This window comes from Phalacrocorax aristotelis, chromosome 22, assembly GCF_949628215.1.
Source record: "Phalacrocorax aristotelis chromosome 22, bGulAri2.1, whole genome shotgun sequence".
Lineage (NCBI taxonomy): Eukaryota > Metazoa > Chordata > Aves > Suliformes > Phalacrocoracidae > Phalacrocorax > Phalacrocorax aristotelis.
The window spans coordinates 6597591-6623591 of record NC_134297.1 but is presented as its reverse complement, the minus strand read 5'-3'; the positions used below and the strand labels follow the sequence as shown (position 1 = coordinate 6623591).

The 26001-nt window shown below is 45.5% G+C and overlaps 1 protein-coding gene across 2 annotated transcripts in view; it reads left to right on the top strand.

Annotated features, from left to right (window-relative positions):
• The window catches only part of BARX2 (BARX homeobox 2), a 36328-nt gene extending 11329 nt beyond the window's left edge, over positions 1-24999 (top strand). For both annotated transcript variants that reach the window (XM_075116405.1, XM_075116406.1), the window contains 3 exons: positions 19428-19725; positions 22322-22406; positions 23672-24999. In XM_075116405.1, coding sequence (XP_074972506.1) covers positions 19428-19725; positions 22322-22406; positions 23672-23923 — 635 coding nt within the window. In that variant the 3' untranslated portion in view covers positions 23924-24999. The remainder of the gene's footprint in view (positions 1-19427; positions 19726-22321; positions 22407-23671) is intronic.
• Positions 25000-26001: the final 1002 nt, after the last annotated feature.

The following is a 26001-nucleotide window of genomic DNA, read 5'->3' as shown; positions in this document are numbered from 1 at the left end:
TTTTTCTGGCCCCAAAACATTTGCGTGAGTTTGCGAATACATTTCGCTTCACCCTCCCGTCTGTTTTGTTCAGAACCTCCTCTTGACAGCTTTGCTAACGGTTCGTTTTGTTCCTGCGGTGACTAAATAGTGGAGGAGCTGATATTTGAAGATTTCTGTAGCAGCAAAGGACAGTGCTAGGCAGTTTGGATCTCTGCTGTCTGCTCTTGGTTGTGCTCTTTTGCTTTCCTTCAAGCAGATCTCTCTTAGGCTGCTGGCAGCGAAATTCTCCACTGAGGGACAGGAAGCCGTGCCTGAAGTTAGAAGGGTTGGCTTCACCTTGCAAATTACAGAGCAATCATAAATGGTGGGAAGGAGTTTGATGAAGTGGGTGAGGAACAATTGATGGATTATTTTAGTTAAAATTACTTAGAGCCCAATCCGACTCCCACTGAAGTCAATTAAATCGTAGTTGGATCAGGGCCAAAGTGAGTCAAATCCAATTAGGCCTTAACTGTAAACATTTAAAAGCACATTATTATAAGGTAGTTCAGCGCTTAAGTTACACTAAAACAAAAGCATTTACGAAATCCCAGACTGACAGCATTTTATTTGTATGGCTGTAATGAAACCCTTGTCCTTGCGGCTGAGAGACCGAGGCCTCTCAGCCCGGTGCCCGACCCCTATAGCACCTGTCTGTTGTGAAGAGATGTCACAGCAGTTGATCCCCTAGATGTATTTCTGTCCATCAGAGACGATCCGGCTAGCGATCGCACGAGAAGAGACGGCAAAGATGACTGAAATGAGATTGTAGAAATCCCGGTGTTGTTTCATCTAATTGTCAGGATTTAGAGAGCTTACTTGTGTAAGTATCAGCTCATAAACTGCTGAAACTTCTGCATGAGCTAATCTCAAAACTGTAATGGTTATGGATATTCATCTTTGTCTCTGCTGAACAAAGTACAGCATCCAAAATGTTATCTAAAAAAAAATAACCTACCTAATAAAAAGATGGATTTATAAATAATTTCAAGTTTAACAACATATGGTGGTGTTTTCAGAAAATCAGGGAGATTGTCTTTTAAACCGTGATTCACAAGCTTGCCTTTTTTTTGTTTGGTTTCTTTTTTTTTTTTTTTTTTTTGTAATGAATTCAGGATTGATTCTTTTCATTCTGACCTCAGAACTTCTCCTCACCATCCCTTTTCCAGCTGGGCGAAGGCGTCTCCTGCTGTTTGGAGCGGCTCAGAGTTGGCAGGTATAGGGCTTCCTGGCTTGCATTTGTTTGACAGGGAGGGCTGTCTTGGGAGCTTTTAGCACCGCATCCAAAGTGCCGTCCCTAAAGATCTGCCAAAAGCTTGGGACTTGGCGAGCTACAGCAGGGAATAGCTGCTACCTGGGCCCATGCCTGTCTCTCCAGGTGAACTAAATTCATCCCTCTGCACAGACGATGTCCCGGTCAGTGCCAAGCGCCGAAAGGACTTCTGCAGGGTTTGAAGTTGGTCTGGTTTGTTTTCTGTCTCCGTAAGCAGCTGTGTTTAAAATGAAGGGTAGGGCCTGATCCTTGCTTTAACTAAGGACGCGACATCGCTCGGGCTCTGTGAAACGTCGTCGTGGTGGAGGGAGACGCTGGGCGTTTGCAGAGCGGTGAGAGGAGAAAACGGGACACAGGTGGAAATGAAAAAGGTCGGTCTGACGGCATGCCCAGCTAGCGCAGGAGGGTTGCAGCGTCTTCAGAGCTGTTCAGCTGCCTAAATGGGCTTGGTTTTTCAGTCTGGTTTTGTGCTGTTGCAGTTTTCATGGTTGTTTTGACTTTTTTATGTCCTTTTCTGTTTTCCATGTGTTTCTATTAATAGCAGGATCAATTAATAGCTTCCACTCACACTTTCCAAAGAGCTTGTGACTATGAAATAGCAATTTCTGGCCTTTAGAGAAAGGGAAAAGTGGAACCCAACCAGCAGTGTTAATCAGGATAAAGGGATGAAACCATGAGAAATATTGATGTAGGACTTCTGTGGCACAGACTCAGCTTAGAAAAAAAAAATACTGCCTGTTTTCTTCCCCATCAGTGGGCAGAGACACTACCATGAAAGCCATGCAGGCAACCTGGTAGCTAGAGCTGGCGATCTGGGGCTTTAATAATGTTTGAAAAAAGGGTTTTCTGCCATCCACGCCTTATTTCTCCCTTCTTACTAGTGCTACTATTAGTCATGTTACAGCTTGTAAAAATGCATTAAAATCAGTTGACAGCTGTTTAAAAACAGAGCATTACCATTATCTATTCATGGATATTGACTGCTTAGTAACAGCCTAGGTGTGATTTGTTTGACTCATATTAACTCACCAGAGATCTTAACTTCGGTATCACCTTTCAAAAAACAAAACCAGCGATAATGTTTTTTACCCGCTGATTGTGTTTCTGCGTCTCTGAGAATATACCCGCAAAATAAAAATGGTACTTTTCTGTAGTAAATTATGGGATAGAAAATCCTTTTGGGCAGTGAAGGATACTGAAAACGCTTTCATTCGTCACGGTGCCTTGACAGCAACTTCTGTTGAAGAAAAACATTTCCTTTAGGGGAATTCTCTTGGGAAAACTCCCGATATGTCTTAGGAAGCAGAGCTGGTGCTGAATTTCTGAGTGCCTCTGCAATGATTTGAACGTCTTGCTGACAATTTGCCGGGACATAGCCCACTTTACCCTGAAATCAGTCACGTTTACAAGGTATTCACTGAGTATTTCTTACATACGAAGAAAGTTATAATGGAATAGCAGCTATTTGTTCGCTATTGCCTATTAGTGAACTGAAAAATCCATCCAGAAGAAACTTCAGGGCTGGTTTCTGAGCTCCAGTCCAGAAGAAACGTTTCCAGTACCTGGCGCGTAGCTTCAGCGGGGCTTAAAACGCGGTGGACTCTTCTAATTTGTCTTCTCAAAATGTTTGTTTTCCCCAAAGCCAATCATGGGTCGTTTGCCTCCAGTAATTGATACCGACACTGGAAATGTTTGTCCAGCTGATGACAAAGTTAATTTATGTGTTTGAAAAGTTATCGCCCTGGTTAAACTGGGGCCAGTTTGCACATTGTGAGAAAACTCAAATACGCACCTCATCGAGCTTCTCTCCACAAGAATTTTCTTCATTCAGATGTCTCACTTTTTAGGACAATCAGTAAAGAGTGAGGTTTATGTATTTTAAACTGTAATTTAACCCTTTGCATGTTGCAGACTAAAATTTGGAAAAAATCCAAATACTGCTTTTCTCAGTTACTCTTGATTCTGCTGCCGCCCTCCCCCCCTCCCCGGCCCCACTGTTCATTTGCCCCTTGGAGCCAACAGAAGATTTGGGTGTGTAGAAAAAGAAAAGGAATTGCATCAGATGGCAAATACACGAATGTTTGCTGCTGAGCGTTCATTCAGCTGGCAGCGTGGGACGGGCCGCGGCTGGGAACGGGGATAACTGAATGGAGTTTGTGGTTTTGCCCAGCCGGCGGAGGTGGTGTGGCCATCTCTGCTTGGCTTTGTCCTTGACTCGCTATATGATGCGGAGCCAGCTGTACGCTCGCTGCATGCCTCACCTTTCCCATCAGTTAAAGGAAAACGGCGGTTTATTACACACTTGTGCAAAGTACCGTAAAATTCTTTGCTAAGAAATGCAAGAGAAGCCCAAAGTGATATGGTCAGTGGGGATTGCGTGTGTTTAACTGTGCTTTTCATGAGGATTAATTAAGTACAACTAAAATCCATAATTTTTTTCCCCACCAGAAGGAAGAGACCTCTGCAGAAATCACGTTAAGATAGGTGTTAAGATGAAGCTGTGTTTATTACTTTGTAGGGGTTTCAACTCATTCATTAGCAAATTTTATCCATCCTTTGACCCTTTCCTGGACTTCTTTCATTCTGTCCCTGACCTGCTGGGTTTTTCAGTTTGCTCTTTCACTGTCTTCCTTCCTTTTTCTCTCCCTGAGCTCTTTCTCGCGGTCTCCCCTCTGCACAAACTGCATCTGATAATGTTTGAGTTCAAGTCGAACTTTCGAACCCATGACGTCAAGTTGGTTTGGAATTAGGCAAAACCAGTTTGCCCATCCCTCGTTGTAAAAGGGTTAATCCTCTAAACTATTGAGAGACAAGGGCAGGGAATTATGAAAGGAGCCCCTGTTTTATAAGCGTTTGTATTGCCAGTGCTTGAATACCCGTAATAAGTAGGTTGCTTCGGTGATTAATGACTGCGTTTTACATGCTGAGGATGGATGATGTGTCTTATTGTAGAAGCCATTTATTTTTATTTGGTCTCCTCACCAAGTAGGACCGAAAATGAGACCTTAACGTCTTGGTGGGAGTATGTTTTATGCTCAGCAATTTAGTGAAAGGTGAACCGAAGGAGGAGAAAATAATTTAAATGATGCCTAATTTTTTTTTCTTCTTTATAACGTGTGCGAAGACAACTCACATGGATTTTTGTTTTAATACAGGACTTTTCTTTAGAGATTCTTATTTTGTTCCCTCCAAGTTGGAAAGGAGTAGGAATGTGTTGTCAGTCTGAAACTTCATAAATTTGGAAGGAGCAAGCTATTCAAATGCCTTAAACTCAGTCTGTCTTTGTTTTATTAATTTCTTTTTAATCAAGGATGAAAATAATTTAAAATCTTTAGTTATCTTGAGCCAATTCTTGTATCAGAATCTAAGTTTCCTATTTCGCTTTAGTTTCAGTTGCACTTTTTTCCATGACTATGTCATTTTATGGTGGAGGTGGAGTGTTTGTGGTGGTCTAAATACACAGAAGAGAAATCATCTTGTTATTAAACCAGCTGTATATCTATATCTGTATGCATTCAGCACTGCATCCACCTAACTTCAAGATTTTCATTTCTATAGAAAGATTTAATAAAAGAAGGAGTAAAAAGACTTTAAAAAGCCCTCTTGAATTAATTGGAGAAGGTCTATTGCAAGACAGTGAAATTGGTTGCAGTGTCCAACCAAGTCTTTCTAAAGCTCTACATAAACTGAAAGACTTTGGGTCTGGCTTCCCAGCAGATCCTCCGGGGTGGAAACAGAGACAGCGAGAGGCATGGCATCGATACTTTGAGAGAGAAAAAGATGAGCAGGGTTTTTCTGAACGTTAGCATTGAAGCGCTTTTTCGTATGTGCTTCACCAAACATATATTAAAGGCTCATTTAGCACTTGGAATTTAAAAGACCCCTCATAACTCATACACCATTGCTGAGCAAAGCAAACCAATTCAGCTCGATGGATTGGAGCATTGGCGGCTTTTCATCATATACCAGTAAATGTCAGTAATTGCCGAAGTTCTCTGGACACATTCTCTAATAACATTCTGGGTGGGATATGGCCCCTTTTTCAAAGCTTAATGAAAACACTGGCGATGTAGAGAGTCTGTCATACTGCGTGCAGGGAGAGCATGGAAATGCCAAGTCGAAGATGAGTTTCATCCCAGCAGTGCCACATAAAGGAGTCCGGTAATGACGGTGTTCGAGAAATACCAACAATATTCCCTGCAGACATCAGCATCACGTAAAAATTGGTGGCTGTGGCTGGTCTTTGGCAGAATAGCCTTCTTGGTTTAGAAGAACTTTTTTTAAAAAAAAAAAAAAAAGCTGAAAAAAGTTATTTTGGTTTGAAAAACCACATGCTGCATATGTGCCTGTTGTTGGAGGGGTTCCCGTGGAAACATTGCCGGTTGCACAATAACAGGATACGTGCATTGCTTCACTATTAACATATATATCAATGGCACATTAAGGAATTCCGTAATCGTATGACACAAAAGACAGTTCTCCATGCAGTGATCATGCAGTCTATTAATGGGAAACATCTTCAGCAAGCTGTGAGATAATAACGCTCCTGCCTCCCCTTGTGGCTTCCGTTTGAGGACTTGCCAGACCATGCAACAACCTTGTGTGGTAGATACTATCATCCTCATTTTGCATGTGGGGAAAACAGAAGTCCGGTGAGATTTAGGGACTTGGCTGAGGTTGCACATAAGGGTTGGAAAGGCTACGCCTAATGTCCTCTTTGCCCAAAAACCACATCTTAGTGAACAGAATTTTGTTCTTTTGGTCCCTTATGGGGCAGGTGAGAGTAAATAAAGTCAGTGGGAATGAGACAATATTCCCATCAGCCTGGAGTTGTTCCTGATGGTAGCGGGAACTGTGCACCCACGCACGCGTGGAGGGAAGAAAGGGCTGCGATGTTTTTTGCATGTTGACTTTTATGATTGGTATTTAAATGAGATTATCGAGTCACAGAGGTACCTGTGGAACACGGCGACACTGCATTCCTCAGTGGCAGGTGCCGTAGGAGAATCGGAGGTAAATAGATGTGCTGATGAAAGCCGGAGATGGGTGACAACCAAAGCTTTGACTCAAAGCCCTCCAAGCCTTGGGGTGAGGGAGGGTCTCCTATTTGGATCTCTAAATCAGAGCATTTCTAGGGGCGTGTTTGTAGTTCTGGCTCTAGGAGCTGTCGGAAACAGGTGTCCTTCTAACGTTTCTGTCCATAATGGCATTAAGTCACAACTGAAGCCAGCAGAATTTGAGCACTGTAGAAACCTAATTCAATCCAGTATGATTAATTAGGGCCTATCTCCACCCTAAGTCTAATCTGTATTTTTTTGGAGATGTGGAAACAGTGTCTCCTTGGCTGACTTCCTATCGGAACAGAAAAAAAACCCAGACACTAATGTCTGGCATGAGTGAGGGCTCTTATTCTTTGGAGGTCGGGACAGCTAGAGCTCACCAACTGGAATTTCTGGCTTATCCTTCCACCAGTGCTGTGGTACAGGCGGCCTGGTAGCTGGGAAACCTTGTCATCGCTTTTCTGACATGTAAGCGATTACATGCCTCCAAAGCGCATTGAGAGTCTAAGGTTGACATTTTGCTCATGGAACTCCTTACTCTGGGTGCGTCCATTTTGAGACTGCCCATCCTTGAGATATTCTTCAGCTTGCTTTTTGAGATTAGATTAATTTCAATAGGAGTGAAACTTGTTTTGTGCTACAGCTGGAAAAAAAAAACCCCACCACCCACCCTGAAATGAATGGGCTGGCTCTCGGCTACTAGAAATCAGACTGGTTTTGACGCTGGGGGCTATGCAAGTTTGTACAGGCCGAAGTTTTGGTGCAGACAGTACACCCTGGTATAGGGTGGACTGAGCTGTTGAGTCCTCTAGGTCCGTCTCCACCGAGCAATTGGCTATTCCGCTTGTTGCTTACCTCCATTTCCCTGCTACAGACCAACCCCATAGCTGCCTTGTCGGCTCTGCTTGTGTTTTCATCCACCGGTTATACTCTGCCATGAAAATACGTGTGTAAGGCTGCAGTCTGACGTGATCTTTCCATGATGTCTGTGGTAGTGAATGCAGCTTTCCGTGTCCTCACTCACTCCTGGGCCACAGGGCAGGCTAATTAAGCACAGATGTTGAAGTGAGTGGAACATCAGTTTGCCTGGAGACTTGGGGTGTAACTGATGGTAGCATCCCACCTCCCCATATCCGTTCTGGGTAGTCACGGCTGCAGGTAGAGGCAGCGACGAAGCCGTGTGACTGAGGGTTCTTGCAACATCTTCAGCTCATGGCTAACTTTATGTGATGTAAACAGCCCTGAAGTCAAGGAAGCTGCATTGGGAATGAGGTTGCCAGCACAGATTTTTAGCAGTGTTGCAGAATGGTTTGCAATGAAAAGTTTCTATAAACTGGAAATTCAGCTGTATCACGCCCACCCCCCCTTCCCCGCTTCCAAAAAGTGAAAGCTTAGCTGTCCTTGATTCATTGTGTTTGGGTTAAGATTCAGTCCCTGGGGTGACATGGGTGTGCTGTTATTTGATGTGGAGGGAATAAAAATAGCTTTGCCCTGTGCTGACGAAAGCTGTAGCATAGTCTCTGTCAGCTTATTCAACCAAAAAGACCAGGTTTGGAGGTAATCCGTATTTCAAGGTGCTCTAGATTCTGATAATAGGGTTTCAGCTTCCTGGAGTAATACTGTGATGTGCATTATGCTTAGCTTTACTCTCTGTATATGTCTCTCCTCCTTCCCCAGCCACAAGAGCTGGGTTAAGATCACTGATCTAATTGGCAAACACAAAGGATAGACAGGCTGTGAACAAAACCTCCTCATGTATCATTTGCATCCTTCTAAATTGCATTGTTTGTGCAGCTGTTCAGCCAAATCGTCCACAGAGTTTATTTTTGTCCATAGAGGAAACAGAGATGAGTTTTCTCTCTGTTAGGGCAGGTGCAAGATCAAAGAATCATATACGCAACTTAGAGAGACCAACCTCTCTGCTAAACGTGTCCTGATGGGGGCAAGATTATTAATAAAGCAACCCTTGAGATGATAAGTCACAATTATAAGAGGCAAAGGCTTTGCCATGGTGTGACAGGTCTCCTTCTGACTTACTTGCTGAAGTCCCCCATTCATTTCAGTGTGAAGGAAAAGAGGGGGGTGTCTGTGTATCTTAAACACTGATCTACTATTCCCCTGAGAAGAAAAAAGCATTTTCCAAAAGATCCATCAGGCAAAATTTACAGAGTCTGGTGTTTAGAACCAATTGAACTTTCTTTCTTCCCACGTGTCACTCACCAGAGTGTTTTAGAGGCTCAAAGCAGGAAGAGGTAGTGATATTTATGGCAAGCTTTTTGCTGGAGCTCACACAAGGGTGGGCTTGAGAAACCTGAAGAGTGCTTTTGTGTGCACGGCTAGTCAGCTGTCCACTGCCAGTGTTTGCTTATGGATGTTGCGATAATAATTAACAGAGCAGGAAGTAAAGGACCAATAGATTTATGCGTGCATGGCATTATGCATTTGAACTTGGACAGAAATAGTGAAATCCTGAGAGAAGGCAGATTTATTTGTCAAATGTGTAAGGATGTAAGAATGGTCATAATGTGTCAGTACAAAGTCCATATAGACTCGTATCTTGGACGGGGGCCAGTACGGGATGCTTAGGGAGCAGTATAAAGAACAGAATGTGACTTACCCTTCCATTAAACTGTACCCTCTCAGCTCTGATGATCTGTTTCTAGATCTAAGTCCAAATCTTGCTCCTTGACCGGTGACACCATCTGGACAGAGGGTTGGATTTGGCCCTCTACGTTTCTCCCCAGCGTCCCGAGATGCCTAGTCATCTGGCTGCCATCAATAGACAGAAACTTGTTGCAGCTTAAGCTTAGACACCCTGAGAGTTGTGTCGTCTTGGTGCAGTGTTTCTCCTCCACCCCCAATAGACAAGACCAGAGACTGCCTGTAAATCCATTCCTTCTAGCTATTTGGTTCTGTAATCTTTTGGCTGCTTTGCTTGCTAAATCTGGGTCCAAACGGGTAATGAGCTCTAGAGTTGAGTCTTGTCCTCGGTAATGGAGGAAACACTTGGCTGGAGTATTTAACATGACTTAGTTCAAAAGAAAGAGCTTCAAATTGAAGTTGGCTTTATGGAGCCAAAGCATCCCTCGATACAGATACGGTAAATGAGCTGGTGGCTTGTATCCCAGTAACTTCCCTGCACCGTGTGAGTGCTGTGGTTTATGGAGATGTGCTCATGTTTATTTCTCTGGGACTAATGTGGCCTGGTCTTAAAACTCCCTCAGAGCCTGAACAGTAAGGGCCTGGAATGAAGGTTCATGTCCAAACCCACAGTCCGTTTGGAGCTGTTTCCAGCCATGATGGCCTTGGGCCCATATAGCCTAATAGGAGCTATTAGAACAGGTCTGCTTGGGTTCAGAGCACCTCCCTTCCCACCGAGTAGGATTTAAAGGGCTCATCTGCTAAAGAAGAGGAATCCCAGACAGAATCACTTTTCTGTAGCCTCAGACAAGGAGCAGAACCTCTCTGAGCCATGCTCAGTTTGCCTGAAGAGTGTGGATTTGAGGCAAGGCCTCAAAGACTTCTTGAGTGCTGGCCAAATGGATTCTTTAAATGCTTCTTTAAAAAAAAAAATCTTTATATATAAATTTTCGTCTTCGTTGAGGATCTGACAAGGTCCTGGCAGACTCCCCTGTTTGAGAGACAGCCTGGAAGAAAGGCCTCTGTGTGCAAGAACAACCTATAGCACCCAGGTGGTGCTTGCTTTTGTCTTTCCAGCAATGGAGAAAAAAGTCAGCAGCTAAGCATTGCCATCCTGTGATGGCAGGAAATCACGGCGGAGGGACTAGCCCCAGGCCAGCAGCACAGCCAGGTCTTTCGACTCCAGGTTCAATGCATTCCTACCTCCTCCCCCACCAGCAGGGCCCCCGAACAAAGCCAGCTTGTTATAATGGTTATCGCCAACCCTGCCAGAAGAACCCTGGTGCCGTCCTTCAGGGATCTGGCATCCCTGGGGACACTGATGCTGTAGGTGGATTTTTGGATTATGTTTGTAAGATAGGTGATCGCCCCACATCCAGTCCTGTCTAAGGCAGGGTATTATACATCTGCCAGTGGCAGCAGGGAGTGAGACAAGTTCTCGTTCAGGGAGGCTCGTCATTTTTTCAAGGCCAATTACTTACTGTGTGTACAGTGCCTTGAACATGTAAGAAAGCACAATATAAATGTCATTATTAAGTAAGGATTAATTATCTTTCTGGTTAGTTTTTGGGAAGGCCTCCGGCATGCATGCCTCTGATGCATCCCAACTTATTAATTACTGTTATTATGTAGAAGTTATACAGAAACATTACGTTGATAAATTGCTGATGGGGACAGGCTTGAAACAGAAAACCTGGATCTTGCAGCTCCAGGTACTGAGGAAATTTCACTTGTGGCTTTGAAATCAGGCTAAACTTGACCGCAGATCTAAGTGCCCCACAGCTTGGGGGACAGCAGCTGCAGCTTGTGTCCAGCTCCACTCACCTCTGGTTAGCTGGACAGGTAGTTGCATGATGAGAGATGTAATATGTTATATTGATTATTATAGAAGTTAACGTATACAGACATAAGGGGTTTTGTTTGCAGCCGACTTAGCTGAAAACCTGCTCCCTCAAAAAAATGTGGTTGAAAAGTGAGAGTTCTCTAATGTGCCTAGGGAAGGTAAAATAGGACTCCTGGATGAGCCCTGATTTTCCCCCACCTAAGAAGCTGTTGTCAAAAATTGCCATTTGAAATGCGCCACTTTTTTCCCCCCACTTACACTTGGCTCATCACAGAAGGTATAGACTCCTGAAGAATTGGCTTACAGTCAGAATGCCCTAAAAAGGTTTGGTTTTGCTGCGCTAAAATTAGCTGCACTAACTTTAATTTCTGTTTTTTCTTTTCCTCCTGTGGACACATGCAGGTGAAATCCTGGCTCCACTGAAGCTGATGGGCATTTTGTCATGGACATCAGTTGGCTCTGGATTCTCCCACAAAGGAGAGAAGCCATTTGCTCCCAAGCAGACATTTTGCTGTGTAGCTGTGTTGCATTTAATTTTTGCAAGACTTGTGGTCCTTGTTGGGCTACTAGGGCTCCTTGTGTTGAAGTGTGGTAATAGAATATGGTGTGAACTCTGCCCGCAACCTTTGATGATGAACAGTTAGACTTTGCTCTAAGGAACCTTGCTCAGCGCTATTGTGGAGCACCACCAGTGTCTCTTCATGCTCCAGTTCTGCACTTAGATTTCAGGCTTTATTTTTCAGGATTGACTGCCTCTGTGACGCTCATGATTCCCATGGAAATTTTGGCTCTGGGCATTTGGGCTGAGTCTTGGGACTATTTTTGGAAGCTTTCAAAATGTCCCAGAAGTGCCCTTCACCTCTGCTCACGTGCACAGACTTTGGCTCTTGCTTAGCTACGACTGGTTTCCACATGTAACCAGAGAAAAAGTGAGCTAGTAGAAAAAGAGAAATAAAAACAAATAAAGAAAAATCTCCTCTCTCCAAACAGGGCTAGCTCTCAGTTACGTGACCGAGCTCTTAGGTGCGGAGATGCTGGAGAAGAGGAACGGCAATAAAGAGCATTCTCAAGCATTCCCAGGTCCAGAATTCCTGTTGAATATCTAATAGCCACAGAAGGATCTGATTATAGCATTGAGATATGGCACTTTTAAAGGGTCTGAGGATTGCATGCAGGTTTTCCAGCTATTTCAACATTCAAAGAGTGGTAGGCTCTGTAGAGTTGTCTTACAGTAAGACTGGAAAGAATGAGAAGAGAATCAATGTCTGAACTGGTTGATATGAACGATTCCTGACAAATTATCTGTCAGCATCTCTCTGGCCAAGCTTTGTTTGACAGGGTTGCTAAAAACATTTAAGTCCATACTTAGGTACCACCTCTGGGCTTGAGGCTCAGTTGACTTGTGCAGGGGACACCTTCAGGAAGATCTCGTGGCTATGCCTGGACTTCCAGCCCATTAGGAGAAGACACAAGAGGGGTAGCTAGCTCTGAAAGACCATCTGTGTCAACATGTTGCAAGGGCTGCACCATGCAAATACACCGACTCATGTCTTGGAAGCTGTCAAGCTGTCAACACAACGTTCACAACCTAATTAGCCCACCTCTGTTCAGGCCATAATTAGCTCAGGTGTAATCATAGCCTGGCATGGCTATGCTGCTTCCCATTCTAGAGATGGCTGAGGGATCTGTGCGCAGAACCATGCTGCATAGTGTAAACATCATCCAGGTCATTTTTTTAACTCTGGATTCAAGCATTCGTGGGCATCTAGGAAAGGGCTGCATCTTGGGCTGTTTGCAAGGAGGCTGGGGGTCCTGGTTGTTTCCACTCAACCCTCTCCTAAGCGCTTGTTCCTAAGGGGAGATGAATTTACCTGGTATATGCGCAGCCCATTGCTGTTCTTCTCTTTGCTTTTGCCTTTACGTCCTTATCAAGGCGGTTGGTGGAGCACAGCACTGATCTCAGGAAGAACCTGATGCAAGCTGCCTTCTAACAGTTAATAATCATAAAGCAGAGCTTAAGGAAAACATTAAGAATAGATGAGTGCAGGTTTTTTTACCTACAGGGTGGCTTCAGATTTTTGTGTGTTATTGGGTGATATAATGCGGTTGCAAATAAGCGAGGTGTCTTGGTATGGCAGTGCCTGTAAATATACAGCATAAGCACGGTGAAGAGACAAGAAGAAATCTTGCTGGGGAGGAGCTTAGTTGGTGGTAAACTGCCAGCTCAAGGGTACAGCTCTGCTGACAAGAGCACAGGCAGAGGGGGAGTCCGTGTGCGTGCCCCTTGTCCCACCGCCTCTTGCCTGCTGCCTTGCCTTGACCGGCTGCGTGATTGCTTTCATGACAGGTGTGCCCAGCAAGGGAGCTGGCAGCATGGCTGCGCAGCGATGCCGTGCTGGATGTAGGCTGAGACAAGTCCTGCCTGGTGAGGGAAAGTCGCCTTTCCAGGAAAGACAGGCCTGGGGAGACACTGGTCCCATGTTCAGGGTGCTGGGGGGCAGCAAAGGGGAGGCAAGGACATGCAGGAAGAGGCCCCCATGTCTGGGGGCTGCTCGGTGCCTGAGCCTGGTATAGGTGGAGCAGAGAAGGCTTAAATCCAATATCAGCAAAACCAGGTGGGGTAAGGTCTAACCTGAGAGCGAGAATTGCTTTACTGCCCTCAGTGGGGTTTCTGGTGGACAAGAGAGATGCTGCAGGTCCGTGTGGCACATGCTGGCTGAGGAAGCTAAGCAGAAGGAGCACAGCCCTTGCGTAAGAGTCATGTTAGGTTCCTGGTCAGCCTTCAGCTAGCTCTAACAACCACAGAGGAGCCCACACAGACCTGAGAGGACATCCTGTGTCCTGGGGTACACAGCGGGTATCTGGCTGTTGTCTTCAACCAGTTGGCTCCTGGGCCATGTTGAGTTTCTGGCTTGTACCAGCTCCACGCTCAGCTCTGGCTCCAGTGGTGAAGTCCGTGGGAATGGCATGGCTGGCAATTCTCACCTTTTGGGGATCTGTGGTGGAAAAAGTAGATGTAATGCCCCCCCACTGAAAAAACTGTGTATGGTTCAACTTATTCTCAATGTTTCCTTGCTTCTTTTGCTTTCTTTGCTTCACTCGGGGCTTGCTTCTTCCTTTCAGTAGGCTGCCCGCTCCTTTGGCAAAATGAAGTTCTCTCCTAAACGAACTCTACTTCTTCTTGGTTCCCTTTTGTTTTGACATTCGGGAGATGGCAGATTTATGGACCTTCCTGAGTCGTAAGTTCATTTGCTTTTATTATTTACCTTTCACTGCAGCCCATTCCGAGTGAGATTTCATTCTGCCTCCGAGCAGGGCTGACCTGCCAAGAGGAGATGATCCATAAATCTTTCCTTCCTCTTTCTTTCCAAAACAGAATTAGCTGAGTTTGCCTAGGAGGGAAACTGTTCTGCCATTGCCGGCGGTCAAACAGTGCAATTAATTAGTGCTTTCCCTTTTCTCTCTAGTCTGTGTCTGCTGGGGTTGAAAGTAAGCCACGGAGGAGGGAGGGGGAAAAAGAAGGGGGAAAATTTGAATTATTTATTTTTAATTAAAACCTTTGCAACGTGATCTGTTGCAGTGGTGATGTACCTATTGCATCAAATTTAATGGAAATGCCCCAGCAGCCGAGCGGAGCTGACTTCAGGTTGGTGCGATGAAAAGCAAGTGTTCCCAATTCCTGCTCATGGAGCTGGAGCCAGTGCGGTGAGGCCCCTTGCCTTCACACCTGGGCTAAGAGGGAGCAACAGGCCGACACGCTGCAGATTTACGCCTGGGGTATTAGCTTGTTTTGGCTAGTAAAGACTGACTTTCCTGACTGAAACCTTCTGGAGAAGGTGGGATGAATTCTCCGTCCTTCTTGGTGTTACTGCTGAAAAGGAAAAGAAGTGAGAAAAAAATATCTTTGGATACGTTAGATCATGATACGTTTCTACGACAGAGTCCAGGGTTCTTCTAGACCTGCGTGGCTTGAGTAAGCCCATTCATTTCAGGGTGGTGTGGTCAGTGCATTGTGCAAGGGGCAGGTCTGTTATTCCCTGTAGAGCGGCTGCCAGCGTGGCCGGATTTAAATAGCAAAGCAAAATGTTTTCAGATCCTTGGAAAACACTCTGCAGATCCAATGTTCTTTTTATTTTTAGCTCTTGGTTCATTTTAGCAACTGAGTGGCCAGATGTTAGCTGTATGGAGATGGACAGAAATAAGAGCTTTCTTGTTGCTTGAAATTGAGACTATTCAAATGCTTAAACAATAACTACAGGGAAACTTCTGGTGCTGAAGCACTGCTCCCTCAGTTGGGCATGGTACGAAGTACGGATTATGCTAATGCTTCCCAAGTATTTGAGAAGTATTCAGCAGCAAAGTGAGCCTGAGACGACCCTAGACTTTGGGGTGATTAAGACTATTCTAACAGATAAAACTGGGACTTCTCTGTATAAAACCACACAGTAAGCGATTGCTCTCCCTGTGAAAAGCATTGAGACCTCCTGAGTCCTAAACCACTGGCAGCTTCACCACCGGACTGTGCTGCCTCTTGATTGTTTCAGATGCAGACAATAAAACACTTGAGGTTTGTTGCCAGGGTCACAAACTAATTCCTCATTTTTTTTCTCGTTTATGCTTTTTGGTTTTCAAGTGCAAAAGGCCAGTGGGTCAGGATTGGAAAAGGTGCTTGGACAACAATGCAGGGAAGTATGTGTTCGGCTGAAACTGTTCTGAAAGGCAGGTACGGAAAGGAAGAGCGCTTCATTTCCATCCCTTCCCATTTTGGGAGACAGAGCATGTCACAACAGTGCTGAGCAGACGGGAGCAGCTTGCCAGCATTTAATTTGTTAAAGATTAAGAAATTATTCCATTCTTACAATACCATGTCAGTCTAGAAATACCTTTGAACTCTGGAGGATGTGAAATTTAGATCTAGCCTCAGATTTCATAGTGTTTGGAAGCCAAGACTTTATCAAGGCAAGGACTGTACGGATGGTTTAAGGGGAGTCGTGTTAATAGTGTACCTAGAGACGATGGACTGGCTCCACTTCAGCTGCCTTTGAACTTTGGGATAACTAGATCCAGAACAGGACACCAAACTTAGGCTTTTTCCTTTGTGATCTAGAAGCTAGCTAGTGCAGTGCAGAGGCTAGCTGTTTCTGGTTTACTCTATTCGCAAGGATATTGACTGCTAAAGCATTGCCCCCTTTCCAGCCCAGAAAATATTGCCCCCAGAAAATATCTGCAGCCTTGAACCCCACGTCTTTCTCTAAATGCTGTCCTTACTCCATGCCCTAACCATCTTGTGTCCTCATCAGGCTGAGGGCAGAAAGCTGAGAAGTCTTGTATGCGGCCGGGCTGAACATCAGCAGATGCTTTCATTATTTATGATGGTTTCTAAAAGCACTGTCGCAACTGTTGGTGTCAAACCGTAAGCAAAGGCTTCTCTTATGAGCACAAATGATAAATTCATATAAGACGCTTGGTGTCAACAGCCTCACAAATCTGTTCGCCACCTGGAGCTCGAAGCAACTCAGCAGTTGCAAACCACTACTTGCACAGAAGTAGAACAGCGGTTTCAGAAGTGCAGTAAGTAAATACGTGTCCTGACGCGGGCACCAAAAATAAGCATGTGCTGAGCTTTTCTGAGCATTTGCCCAGGTCACAGCTGCTGGCTGCTGAACATTTCGGAAAATGTATCCCCTCATTCAGGTGCTCAGCACTTGAAAACGTGGACCTGAACAACTCCAGCGTCAGCTGCTTCTCTAATAACCAACCACTGTTTTAGCCTGCAAAAATAGCCAAGTTCTCGCTGCTGATCTTGGAAGGAGGAAAGCAGTTCTTTTATTCCTGATCCTACCTGATTATTAGAAAAATAGCCTGAAGAGACTTTCCCCTCTTTGATGGAGGCAGATCTTAAGCTCTGGGACCATTGTAGCTAGCCTCCCCCCAGTCCAAGCTGTCCCACGTGCTGCTACCGTGCCATACGGGAAAGCAAATACCCCCGATTGCTCTGATATCAAATACCTTTTTCTGACCTCCCTTGGAGAGAGTTCCTTGTAAAAATACTTTTGTCCAGAGGTTTCAGTCACTTGGAGCCTTGCAGGGGTTTCTGAGCTCTGGTGATTTATTACTCCTTAGTAACCTTGTGGTATATGGAGAGCCCTGCTGGAAATATACAGGGGTACAAGGGTAAAAGTATCAATTAACCGGTGATGTGGTGCCAAAAGCCACCCATGTGCAAGGACAGGAATGGGGTTTCAGGCTGTGAGATAAGGCTTGGCAAGTGAACCTGCAGGGGAGCAGGAGCTGTGTGCTGGGAAGGTTTGAACCAGGACCCCCAAACAGCAGGGTAAGGGCATATAATAAGGCTGGACCCACTCCTGTATGGTGTGCAAGCTAAAGCATCGGTTTTCAGCCTCCTTATTCGGAGCAGGTTGGGACTGAGATCCCTGAAGTCTCTTTTATAGCCTCCGTGAGCAAGAGCAGCAGTGCAGAAGGGCCACGTCCCAGGACTGCTGCCAGATGCGGACCACCAGCACACCTCATCGCTCACCCAGGAACGTCTCTTAGGGTGGAGGTGGCTTCAGGCTTCCTGCACAGGGCCCTTGCAAGGGAGGTGCCCTACAAGAAGGGAAGAAGGGCTGATTCTTTTTGGCAAATTTGGCTGAAACAGAGGAAGTTGCCTGTTCCGTTCGTGGGTCAGCGTTGCTTTTACCATCCCACGATGGCAGAAACTAGCTGTAGTGGCTACTGGGAGGAGGCTATAGACTACGGGAGCAGGATGTGTTTTACCTTCTGTGCAGCTGCCTGGTGTCAGTGCGTGCATAAATATCCGTGAGGGCAGAATTAGTAGTTTAAAGCAAAGGACAGCAGCGCGGTCTACCCTAATTTATGGTCTTTGAATAGCCACTGAGGTTGTAAATCAAGGCAGAATTTCTGCCAGGTTACTTGGTGATGTTGTCATGGTCTTCAGCTGAAAAAAACCCACAGAAAGGAAAGGTAGATAACCCTTTACACAAGCTAAGGGTTGGCTTGGCAATTCTGATCTCATCCCTGAAGTACTCCTTGGTGGTTTAAGTGGAATAATTTTAATTTAATGGCAATATTTTGATCTTTAGTGTTGCAGAGATGTGGAGGAGAAAACAACTCTTAAGTCCCAGTCTGCCTAAGCCCAGTCTGTAGTCACAGTCTTGCTTAAACCCCAGTGTGTTGGGATTTATAGTGTTTTGGAAATAGTTTTGCAAGCTTGCTTTGTAAGTGGCTGGATTTTGCACAACTTGCAGTGGTTGCAGAGAGAAGCGATGATCAACAAGCTGCGCGATTCTTTTATGTACTCTGTGCACTGCAGCTTACCTGGGACCTGATTTATGCGATCGCAGCTCAGGGGAGGAGGGTAGGGAATATGGGTCATCAGCAGGCCAGGCTGGCAACTCCTTTATTCCACTGCAACGAGTTACTCACCGAAATAGACTCATTGAGGTCTACAGATAATTGTTTTCATTAGTGGTGATTCATATGAAGAGTTTCACAATCAGGCTTGCTGGTGTGATGTGTTCCTTTCCGCAGTGCCATTTATCAAAAGATCTCAGAATACTTTATGTACATTAAACTTTAATCCATGTTTTACCACCAGTGAAGTAGGAAAGGAGGATTGTTTCCATTTTGCAAATGAGGTAAACTGAGGTACAGAGCAAGAAAGTGACTTGCCCAAGACTCTGCACGTTGATTGCAGAGCTGTATGGAGTGCGATCTTGCAACGAGTGTACGCTTCCCGTACGTGGCCCTGTTTCCCTGCCCAAATTTTAAAGGAACGTTGGATTTCCTGGGGCTAAGGCTGAGCATAAATCTGTCTATAGCTGTAAATTCAGAAGGTCTGATGTGAATCAGAACTTCCTCTAGTGTTTGGGAATGTTTAGATTTGTCATCCCAGGCTGGCCCTGACCTGAAAGGGTTGGAGCAGAACTGTGGGGTGTTTTTTAGGGCTGGTATCAACTGGTTGGTATACGATGTAGAGTTAAGAGCTGGTGAAGAACTCTGCTTCCGATCTATTCATCCTCATCTGCCTGTGTAGTCAACGGGGTCAGTATAGACAGTGGAGGATGAAAGTGTGATTCATCTGACTCTTTCAGGTACCTACTAGAGGATGAGGTGAATTTTGACTGGAACTCATTGTCTGTCGCCTGTAAAGGGAGATTAAGTGGCCATCTCCAGGTAACCCTGTCCTAGTGTCTGTGGAGAAGCAGAGCGGCATGAATGGGGACATTTCTTCATTTGCAGAGTTTAATCTCTTGTGGTAATTAGACAAATGGCTTCAATGGCGTGTATTATAATAGCTCCTAAAAAAAGGCAATGGAAACGCAGGCCCTCCTTTCCCTGTGCTAGGGAAATGAACGTCAAGACTCACAGCCCGAGGAAAGCTAAACACCTGCAATCTGGGAGAAGGAGCAGGTCCAGAGAGGGAGTTGACTTGCTTGTGGTCATTTAACAAGTGAATGGCAGAGCCAGGGAAGGTATTCCTCTCTCCTTACTCTCTCCAGTGCTCCCATTACTTAACCATATTGCCACTGAACTGGCCTTTATCCACCTCTGCTTCCTTCCCTGCCAGGGTCCCCTTCTCTGAGGGCATACCCTCTCATCTCCGTCATCACCAGGCAGCCCTCCGTGGTCCCTCACCTCGTCCCAGCTGCCACCAGCTCCCGCGTGCTGCCAGCCCAGCCCTCCTCGGGGACTTCGAGCTCAGAGACACCTGCCAGCGAGACCCATGCCAGCAGTGAGTCGGAGGCAGAGCAGCCAGCACCCCGGTTAAAAAAGCCACGCCGGAGTAGGACCATCTTCACGGAGCTCCAGTTGATGGGCTTAGAGAAGAAATTCCAGAAGCAGAAGTATCTGTCTACCCCTGACAGGTAGGTCAGCCTCTCACACTAGGAAAAGGAATGAGCAAAAGGGCTGCTCTGGCCCTGCTCAGCTGTTCCTACACCAAACGCTCCCTGGCTGCGGTGTGCTGCCTTCTTGCTCCACAGAGATGCCTCTGCCTTTGGCCAAGGACATGGGCAGATGACCAGATTCAGTTTCAAGGCTAACTTTTCCTCGGATCAAAGGTGACACAAATAGATTATATCAATGGAAATGCCACGTGGTGATGTATGTGCTTTCTAGCAGGCTCAGAGACAGGCAAGGGACAGGGCAGAATGCTCTCTGTCTTTCCCATTCCTGCTGCACACTGGAAAAAAAGTAGAGCCTTGTCCCTCCTGGGATGTGGTGGTGGATGGCTGTGTCTCCATGGCAGCTGAGAGCTTCAGCTGGCTGCTGAACTAGCTTTCATCTAGCAAACTTGGGTAGCAACTCAATGAGAAGGTGGTGGCCTGTCCATCAGCCCGAAAACAGAGGGTTGCACAGGGTTTACGGCTACCTTGCAACCCTGTGAAGGCCCAGGCAAGTGCCTTGTCTTTGTGAAGGAAAAACAAGTTCTCGGGGACTAGCTGGTACCAAATGGACAAACTAAACTAAGGAGAGGTTTTATCTTTTTTTAAAGGCTTTGAATCCTACTCCACAAATTTAAATTACAGGAAAAAGACGTGTCCAATTTTTATTCAGTCTGTGAAGCTGGAGAGGGTTTGAAAGGTACACCAGACCTTGAACCTCACAGATGGCAGTGTCCCAATATTTAAACTGGTTTTGAAGATCGACATTCTCCGCTCATACTGCCTGTCACCAAAGCCAAGGTTCGCAGCCAGACCAAATTTCATGGGCACAGCCAGGCTGTCTCGTAGAGTTTCAGAGTTCCTAATGCTCCTGTACTGACTCCTCAGAGGTTCACATAATCAGATGGTTGACACCATTTGATGAAGCACTTGAGGCTGTTAATTTTGTGCTTTGACTGTTCCTTGGCTTTGTAAGTGTCTGAGGCTGATGAGCAATTCCTGCCTGTGTACCACTTCCCCTCTGTTTGTTTCCTCGGGTTTCTAGGCAATGCTGCTTACGCTAACGTGTGTGGCAGGAGATGGTAACTGGTTACAGGTAATCCAAGTGTGATAAGGCATGTGCACTAAGGCAAGAGTTAGTCAAGCAGCGTTTCCCTCTGTAAACTCACGGCTGGAAACATGATGGCGAAGCGGTGGGTTGTGATCTGAATTCACTCCTGCAGCTTTTGGCCTAGACACAAGATTGTACTGCTTGGAGGGCAACCGAAGCACCTGGCTCGCTAGTAGCAAAGGAGTAAGCAGTACAACAGGATAATGCCTCTGCTTGATTCTGCTTCTCATATAACAGCAATAGTATCTTTAAGTCAACAGGATATCTCGCAGACATTATGCGGTGGCAAAGGCAGCAGGCAAACCAAGCCTGTAGGTCTAGAGTGAATCCAGAATGCAGGAGGAAAGCATGAATCCAGAGAGCTGGCGTGGGGTACGTAGGTGTTTGCAAAGCTAAGAGTGAGTCTGACTGTCCTATGAGCCCGTCTGAAACAAAAGTTTTATTATGAAAAACTTGGCCCTGACAAATGTGTTTCCCCATCCGAAGGCAGGGAAATATTTTCCCAAAAGTTCACACAATCCAGAACACCTTGGCATGTGGCTCTGGGTTTGAGCTGTCCCACCTGCAGGACTTACGTGTCTCTGTGGGGCGCTTGCCCAGCGTTGTTGAGGATTTCCAACTCCGTCCCTTGTGCAACTCCATGACAACACTGCCAGATGCATGGTGCTGTCACCTGTGGGGAAGGATAAAGAGTTACTCTGAGCTGCATTTGCTTCATATCCTGGGTTTTAATATAGAAATAATGACGGGTTTCACATGAACTTGCACAGGTTGGAGATTTGTGGAGGATGAATCAGGATTATGGGCTGTCTGCCGCATATCCCCTTAGGCTAAACACGCAAATAATAAATTCATTTATAAGCCTAAATTGCCTATAATAGCAGAATGCATAAGAAATTAATAGATTTAGATGTACTACTACTCCGTGAGAAATGAGAAAGTATTATTGTCCCCATTATGTAGGTAGTGAAGAAAAACTATGATACAAAGAGCAGCACTTTGAAAGGCAGACTGATGCTGGGTATCTCGGTTCTTATGTGTCTGCTTCGGACCCCATAGACCTGTTTTTCAGGGATGTGGTGCACCGGTAGCTCTCTGCTTCATATACAGACAGGGGGTGTCAGCAGCTGGAGTACAGCAGGCCTGTGTTTCAAAGACAGCAGGCAAACTTTGGCAACTTCTAGGCTCGCTCGTTTGTCCAGGGGTCACAGAGGAGAAAAGAGAACAGGTAGCCTGCAAACACTGAAATATTCTTGCTTCTTCCATAACAGCATCTATCTTTACATCATTAACTCTCAGTGGTTTACCACTTCTGTCTGACCTTTTCTCGAAACAACAGACCAGAGAGACAAATAGCCACCTTTTCTGGCGGTCCCACTGTGGGATGCTCTTACAGTGCTGGATTGGCTGCATCTGAGCTCTTCTGCTCCACTGTGAACTCATCTCAATGTCTGTCTTGTCTCCCAGGCTTGACTTAGCCCAGTCACTGGGACTGACTCAGCTCCAGGTGAAGACGTGGTACCAGAACCGTAGGATGAAGTGGAAGAAAATGGTAAGTGGTTTGTTACCATTTCTCCGTGGTCCTTAAAAACTGGTTTCAAAAGAACAGATTTGGAAGCTGAGCATAGCATCAGTGACCTGTGTCTTTTTCTACCAAATTTTGTTTTATTCTTGATCACTTTGCTTAGAAACATACTCTTTTTTAAAAAAAAAAAAAAAAAAAAGACGTTTATACTGCAACATATGTGGTGGGCCAGAGGGACCACAGGCAGTAGGAAGTATACATGGCAAAGGGATGAAAGAAATTAGAACGGAACAGAGGGAAGAACCAAAATATCTCCCTCACATTTTTGGCATTCCTGTGATCTTAATGCTTGTGGGATTGGTTATGTGCATAGCCAAAAAAGATTGTATTGCTCCATGGAAACCAATGTAGTTCTGAGAGCTAATAGCATTAATTCTTGCTTTTCATATCTTCCTTTCCCCTCTTTCACTTATTCTCAGCTTCATGGCCCTTTTCCAGTTAAAATGCTTTTAAAAAGGACAACTGCCCAATAAATCCTGGTGGGAACCATGATGCTGTGACATTCTCCAGTGGAGATGTTTATGATTTCTGGTCTGGGAGAGGAGATGCAGTTCTAGACCGTATCTTTGAATGCATGTGACAGCTGCAGAAGTTACTGCCACTTGAAACGAATTTGGGATTAGCTTGGATTGGTTGGAAGCGTCTGGTTGCTAAAGCGATGGTGTGAAGGGAGAGGGAATTAAACGTAGGAACAGACCTGTTTTGCTGACTCCCACCTTTTACACAGATGAGAGGGGTCTCATGTATTTCAATGCAGAGGTTACAATAAGAACAACAATAATAATAATAACAGTAACAGTAATAACAGGCTATTTCAGAAGCCCAAGAGGCTGGGGGAAAGGCAGTCAGAAGAAATCCTGGCTAAGGTTTATGACTGTTCTTACTTGGGCTCTGAATAAAGCCAACACTCAGGAAAGGAACCAACTTCTGCATAAAATCTGTCTGTAGCGCTGAGGTCTGTGTGCATAGGTTGCTTTTGGGCCTCCCATAGGAACTGACTTGGACACCTCCGGAGTTTGGGGTGTCCTTGACGGTAATGTTAGCATTTCATTTTATTTATATGAGATAATGGGTGAGCTCACTCCATGAATGCAGGGCGTTTCTATGAGTCCAAACTGGTGACCAAGCAATGGATTAACTTCGAGGGCAAAGCCAAGTTTCATCCTTCTCTAGAGGCTGTCTCACAGCAGTGGAGTTCAGATTGATCCTGACAGTTCATCTCTTTGCTCCAGGTGCTGAAGGGTGGACAGGAGGCTCCAACGAAGCCCAAAGGCCGTCCAAAGAAAAACTCCATTCCCACTTCAGAGGAAATCGAAGCAGAAGAGAAAATGAACAGCCAGGCTCAGAGTCAGGAGCTGGAGGGATCTCAAGCCCCCGAGGAGCCTACATTGACAGAGGAGAAGCCAGAAGTCTCTCTGGAGGCAGAGGAGTCTCCAGAACATATACCAGAGCCCTCCTCAGAGGAGACTACGCCGTTAAGTTAAAAGAGAAAGCAAGGAGTGGAAGGGGAAAAAAGAAAAGCAAAAAAAGAGAAAAGAGAAAAACCAAAACCAAATATATATATGTGTATATATATATATTTAAATATGTATGTAATTGTGTGTGTGTACATATATATATAAATATATATATATATGTAGACCTTGTGTATAAGTCTAAAGATTGGTCACTTTGTGCCTTTGGGAAGCAGCCGTCGTGGGCCACGGTGGAGCAAAGACGTCCCGTGTGAGTGGTGACGCGCCATCCCTCCTCCGGCGGTGTGCGTAAGCCTTCCCGCAGATAGTGACGGAGGCCTGAACGTGTTCCCAGAGAAAACGGCGTCTAGAAACCTGAGAGACAGCTCCTGGCAAGTAAAGGAGAAGCCCAGGGCTCCTTTCATGCTGCGCGAGGCGAACGTGTAGTGATACGACTGCGTTGGAGGGTTCAGTGTGTTCGCTTGACTTTATCCTTGCCTTTTAAACTAGTGCAAATGGATGGAATGCTTGGTCTGGTCTCAGATCAGGGACAGCAGAGAAATGGGGAGCTCCGACAGCACCATTTCGTTGTGTAACCAGCACTTATTTCTGTTAGGGATGGGCCCAACTTAAACAGTTTTAGGAAGGAGTTCAGACCCATAGGATTGCTTTGGCCCAGTGTAAAGATCAAAGCTTCCGAAGCGAGATTCGTACCCGGGTCAGCACTGAGATTTCATCTCTCTTGGTTGTTTGGGTGCCGTGTCTGTGAATTTGCAGTGATCCAGGATAAAACTTCAAATGAGATGAGGGTTTGGATTTGACTCCGCTCCAAAAGCTTCGGGATGCTTGGATCTGGGATTTTTGCTTTGGGCCCACTTCTAAGTTTTGTAGGTTTTTTTTAAAGAACATTTAAATGTGTTCAGGGTTTTGGGAGAACGACGGATTTGAGAAGTTGCTGCAGAAAGTTCGCGTTTAAGATGTGTGCCAAGAATAGATGTGCATCATGTTTCATAAAGTTTTGTTAAGGGTGCATTTTGCCCAAAGGCTGCAAGAGATGTATTAAGATAACCTTTATTTTTTAATTAAAAATTAAATATATAAATAAAGCAGTTGTTGTTGTTGTTTCTCTTTCAGAATGCTAGACAGAGACTTTTCGGGGCTAGGTTTTTCTATTCTAACAAACCCTGGAGAAAATGGGAGTCATCAGACTTTCCGTAACGCTGCTGTGCAGCAAGCGCTGTGCCAGCTGCCGCGTAGCACCTTGCTAAGGTAGGTGAGGGGTGTTGTTAATGCCACCTTGTCACTGGGTGCAGATGAACACGCCAGAGTGAGAGCACTGGTGTTCTAGCTATTTTCTGTCACCTCCCCTCCTGCAGTTATGCCTGGACATCCGATCAATGGGTCTGTGTGACCCTGTGAAGATGATTTCTTAATATCCCATCTTTGGGGTGGTGGTAATGATTTACACACGTAGATCTCAAGTGACTTATCCAAGGAGCGTCGAGGGGGGAGAAAGGATTTCTTCCCCCCCGCCAGTTTCTTGCTCAATGGTGTTTGGAAGACTTTCATTCCACCTCCGCGTTAGCTCTGCAACAGCACATGCATCTGCATCAGGTAATACTTACATGGCGCAACTCGAGCTGACTTCAACGAAGCCGGGGTGGGACGTTGCTCCGCTCACTCACTGGGCATTGCTGATGACTTAAGACACGGTGATCAGCTTTGAGAAGGCATCTACAGGTTTGCACCTAAGCCTAAAAAAAAGAATTCACCAAAGGTGGTTGGCAAGAACCTTGGAAAATCCCAGGCTTTTCATGCCATTTAGCTCTTTCTATGGCATAGAGGGTTGGAAATGGGATAAAAGCTCTTCCTCTTGCCTGCTGTGTTGAAAATGCAGGCTGTGAGCTCCAAAGTCTTTCCTCTGCCATTAAAAAGCATCAAAATTCATTTGTCTTTGAACCCTTGCTCTTTCCACAGAGCCCTGACATACTCATGACAGGGCCAGTGAGGGGCAAGGGTGGCGGGGCAGGATTTTGGCGCTTGTCTGGAGTTACAATGCAGTATCTTGTTGCACATTCTTTATCTGTGGATGCCTTTTTTTGTATTTC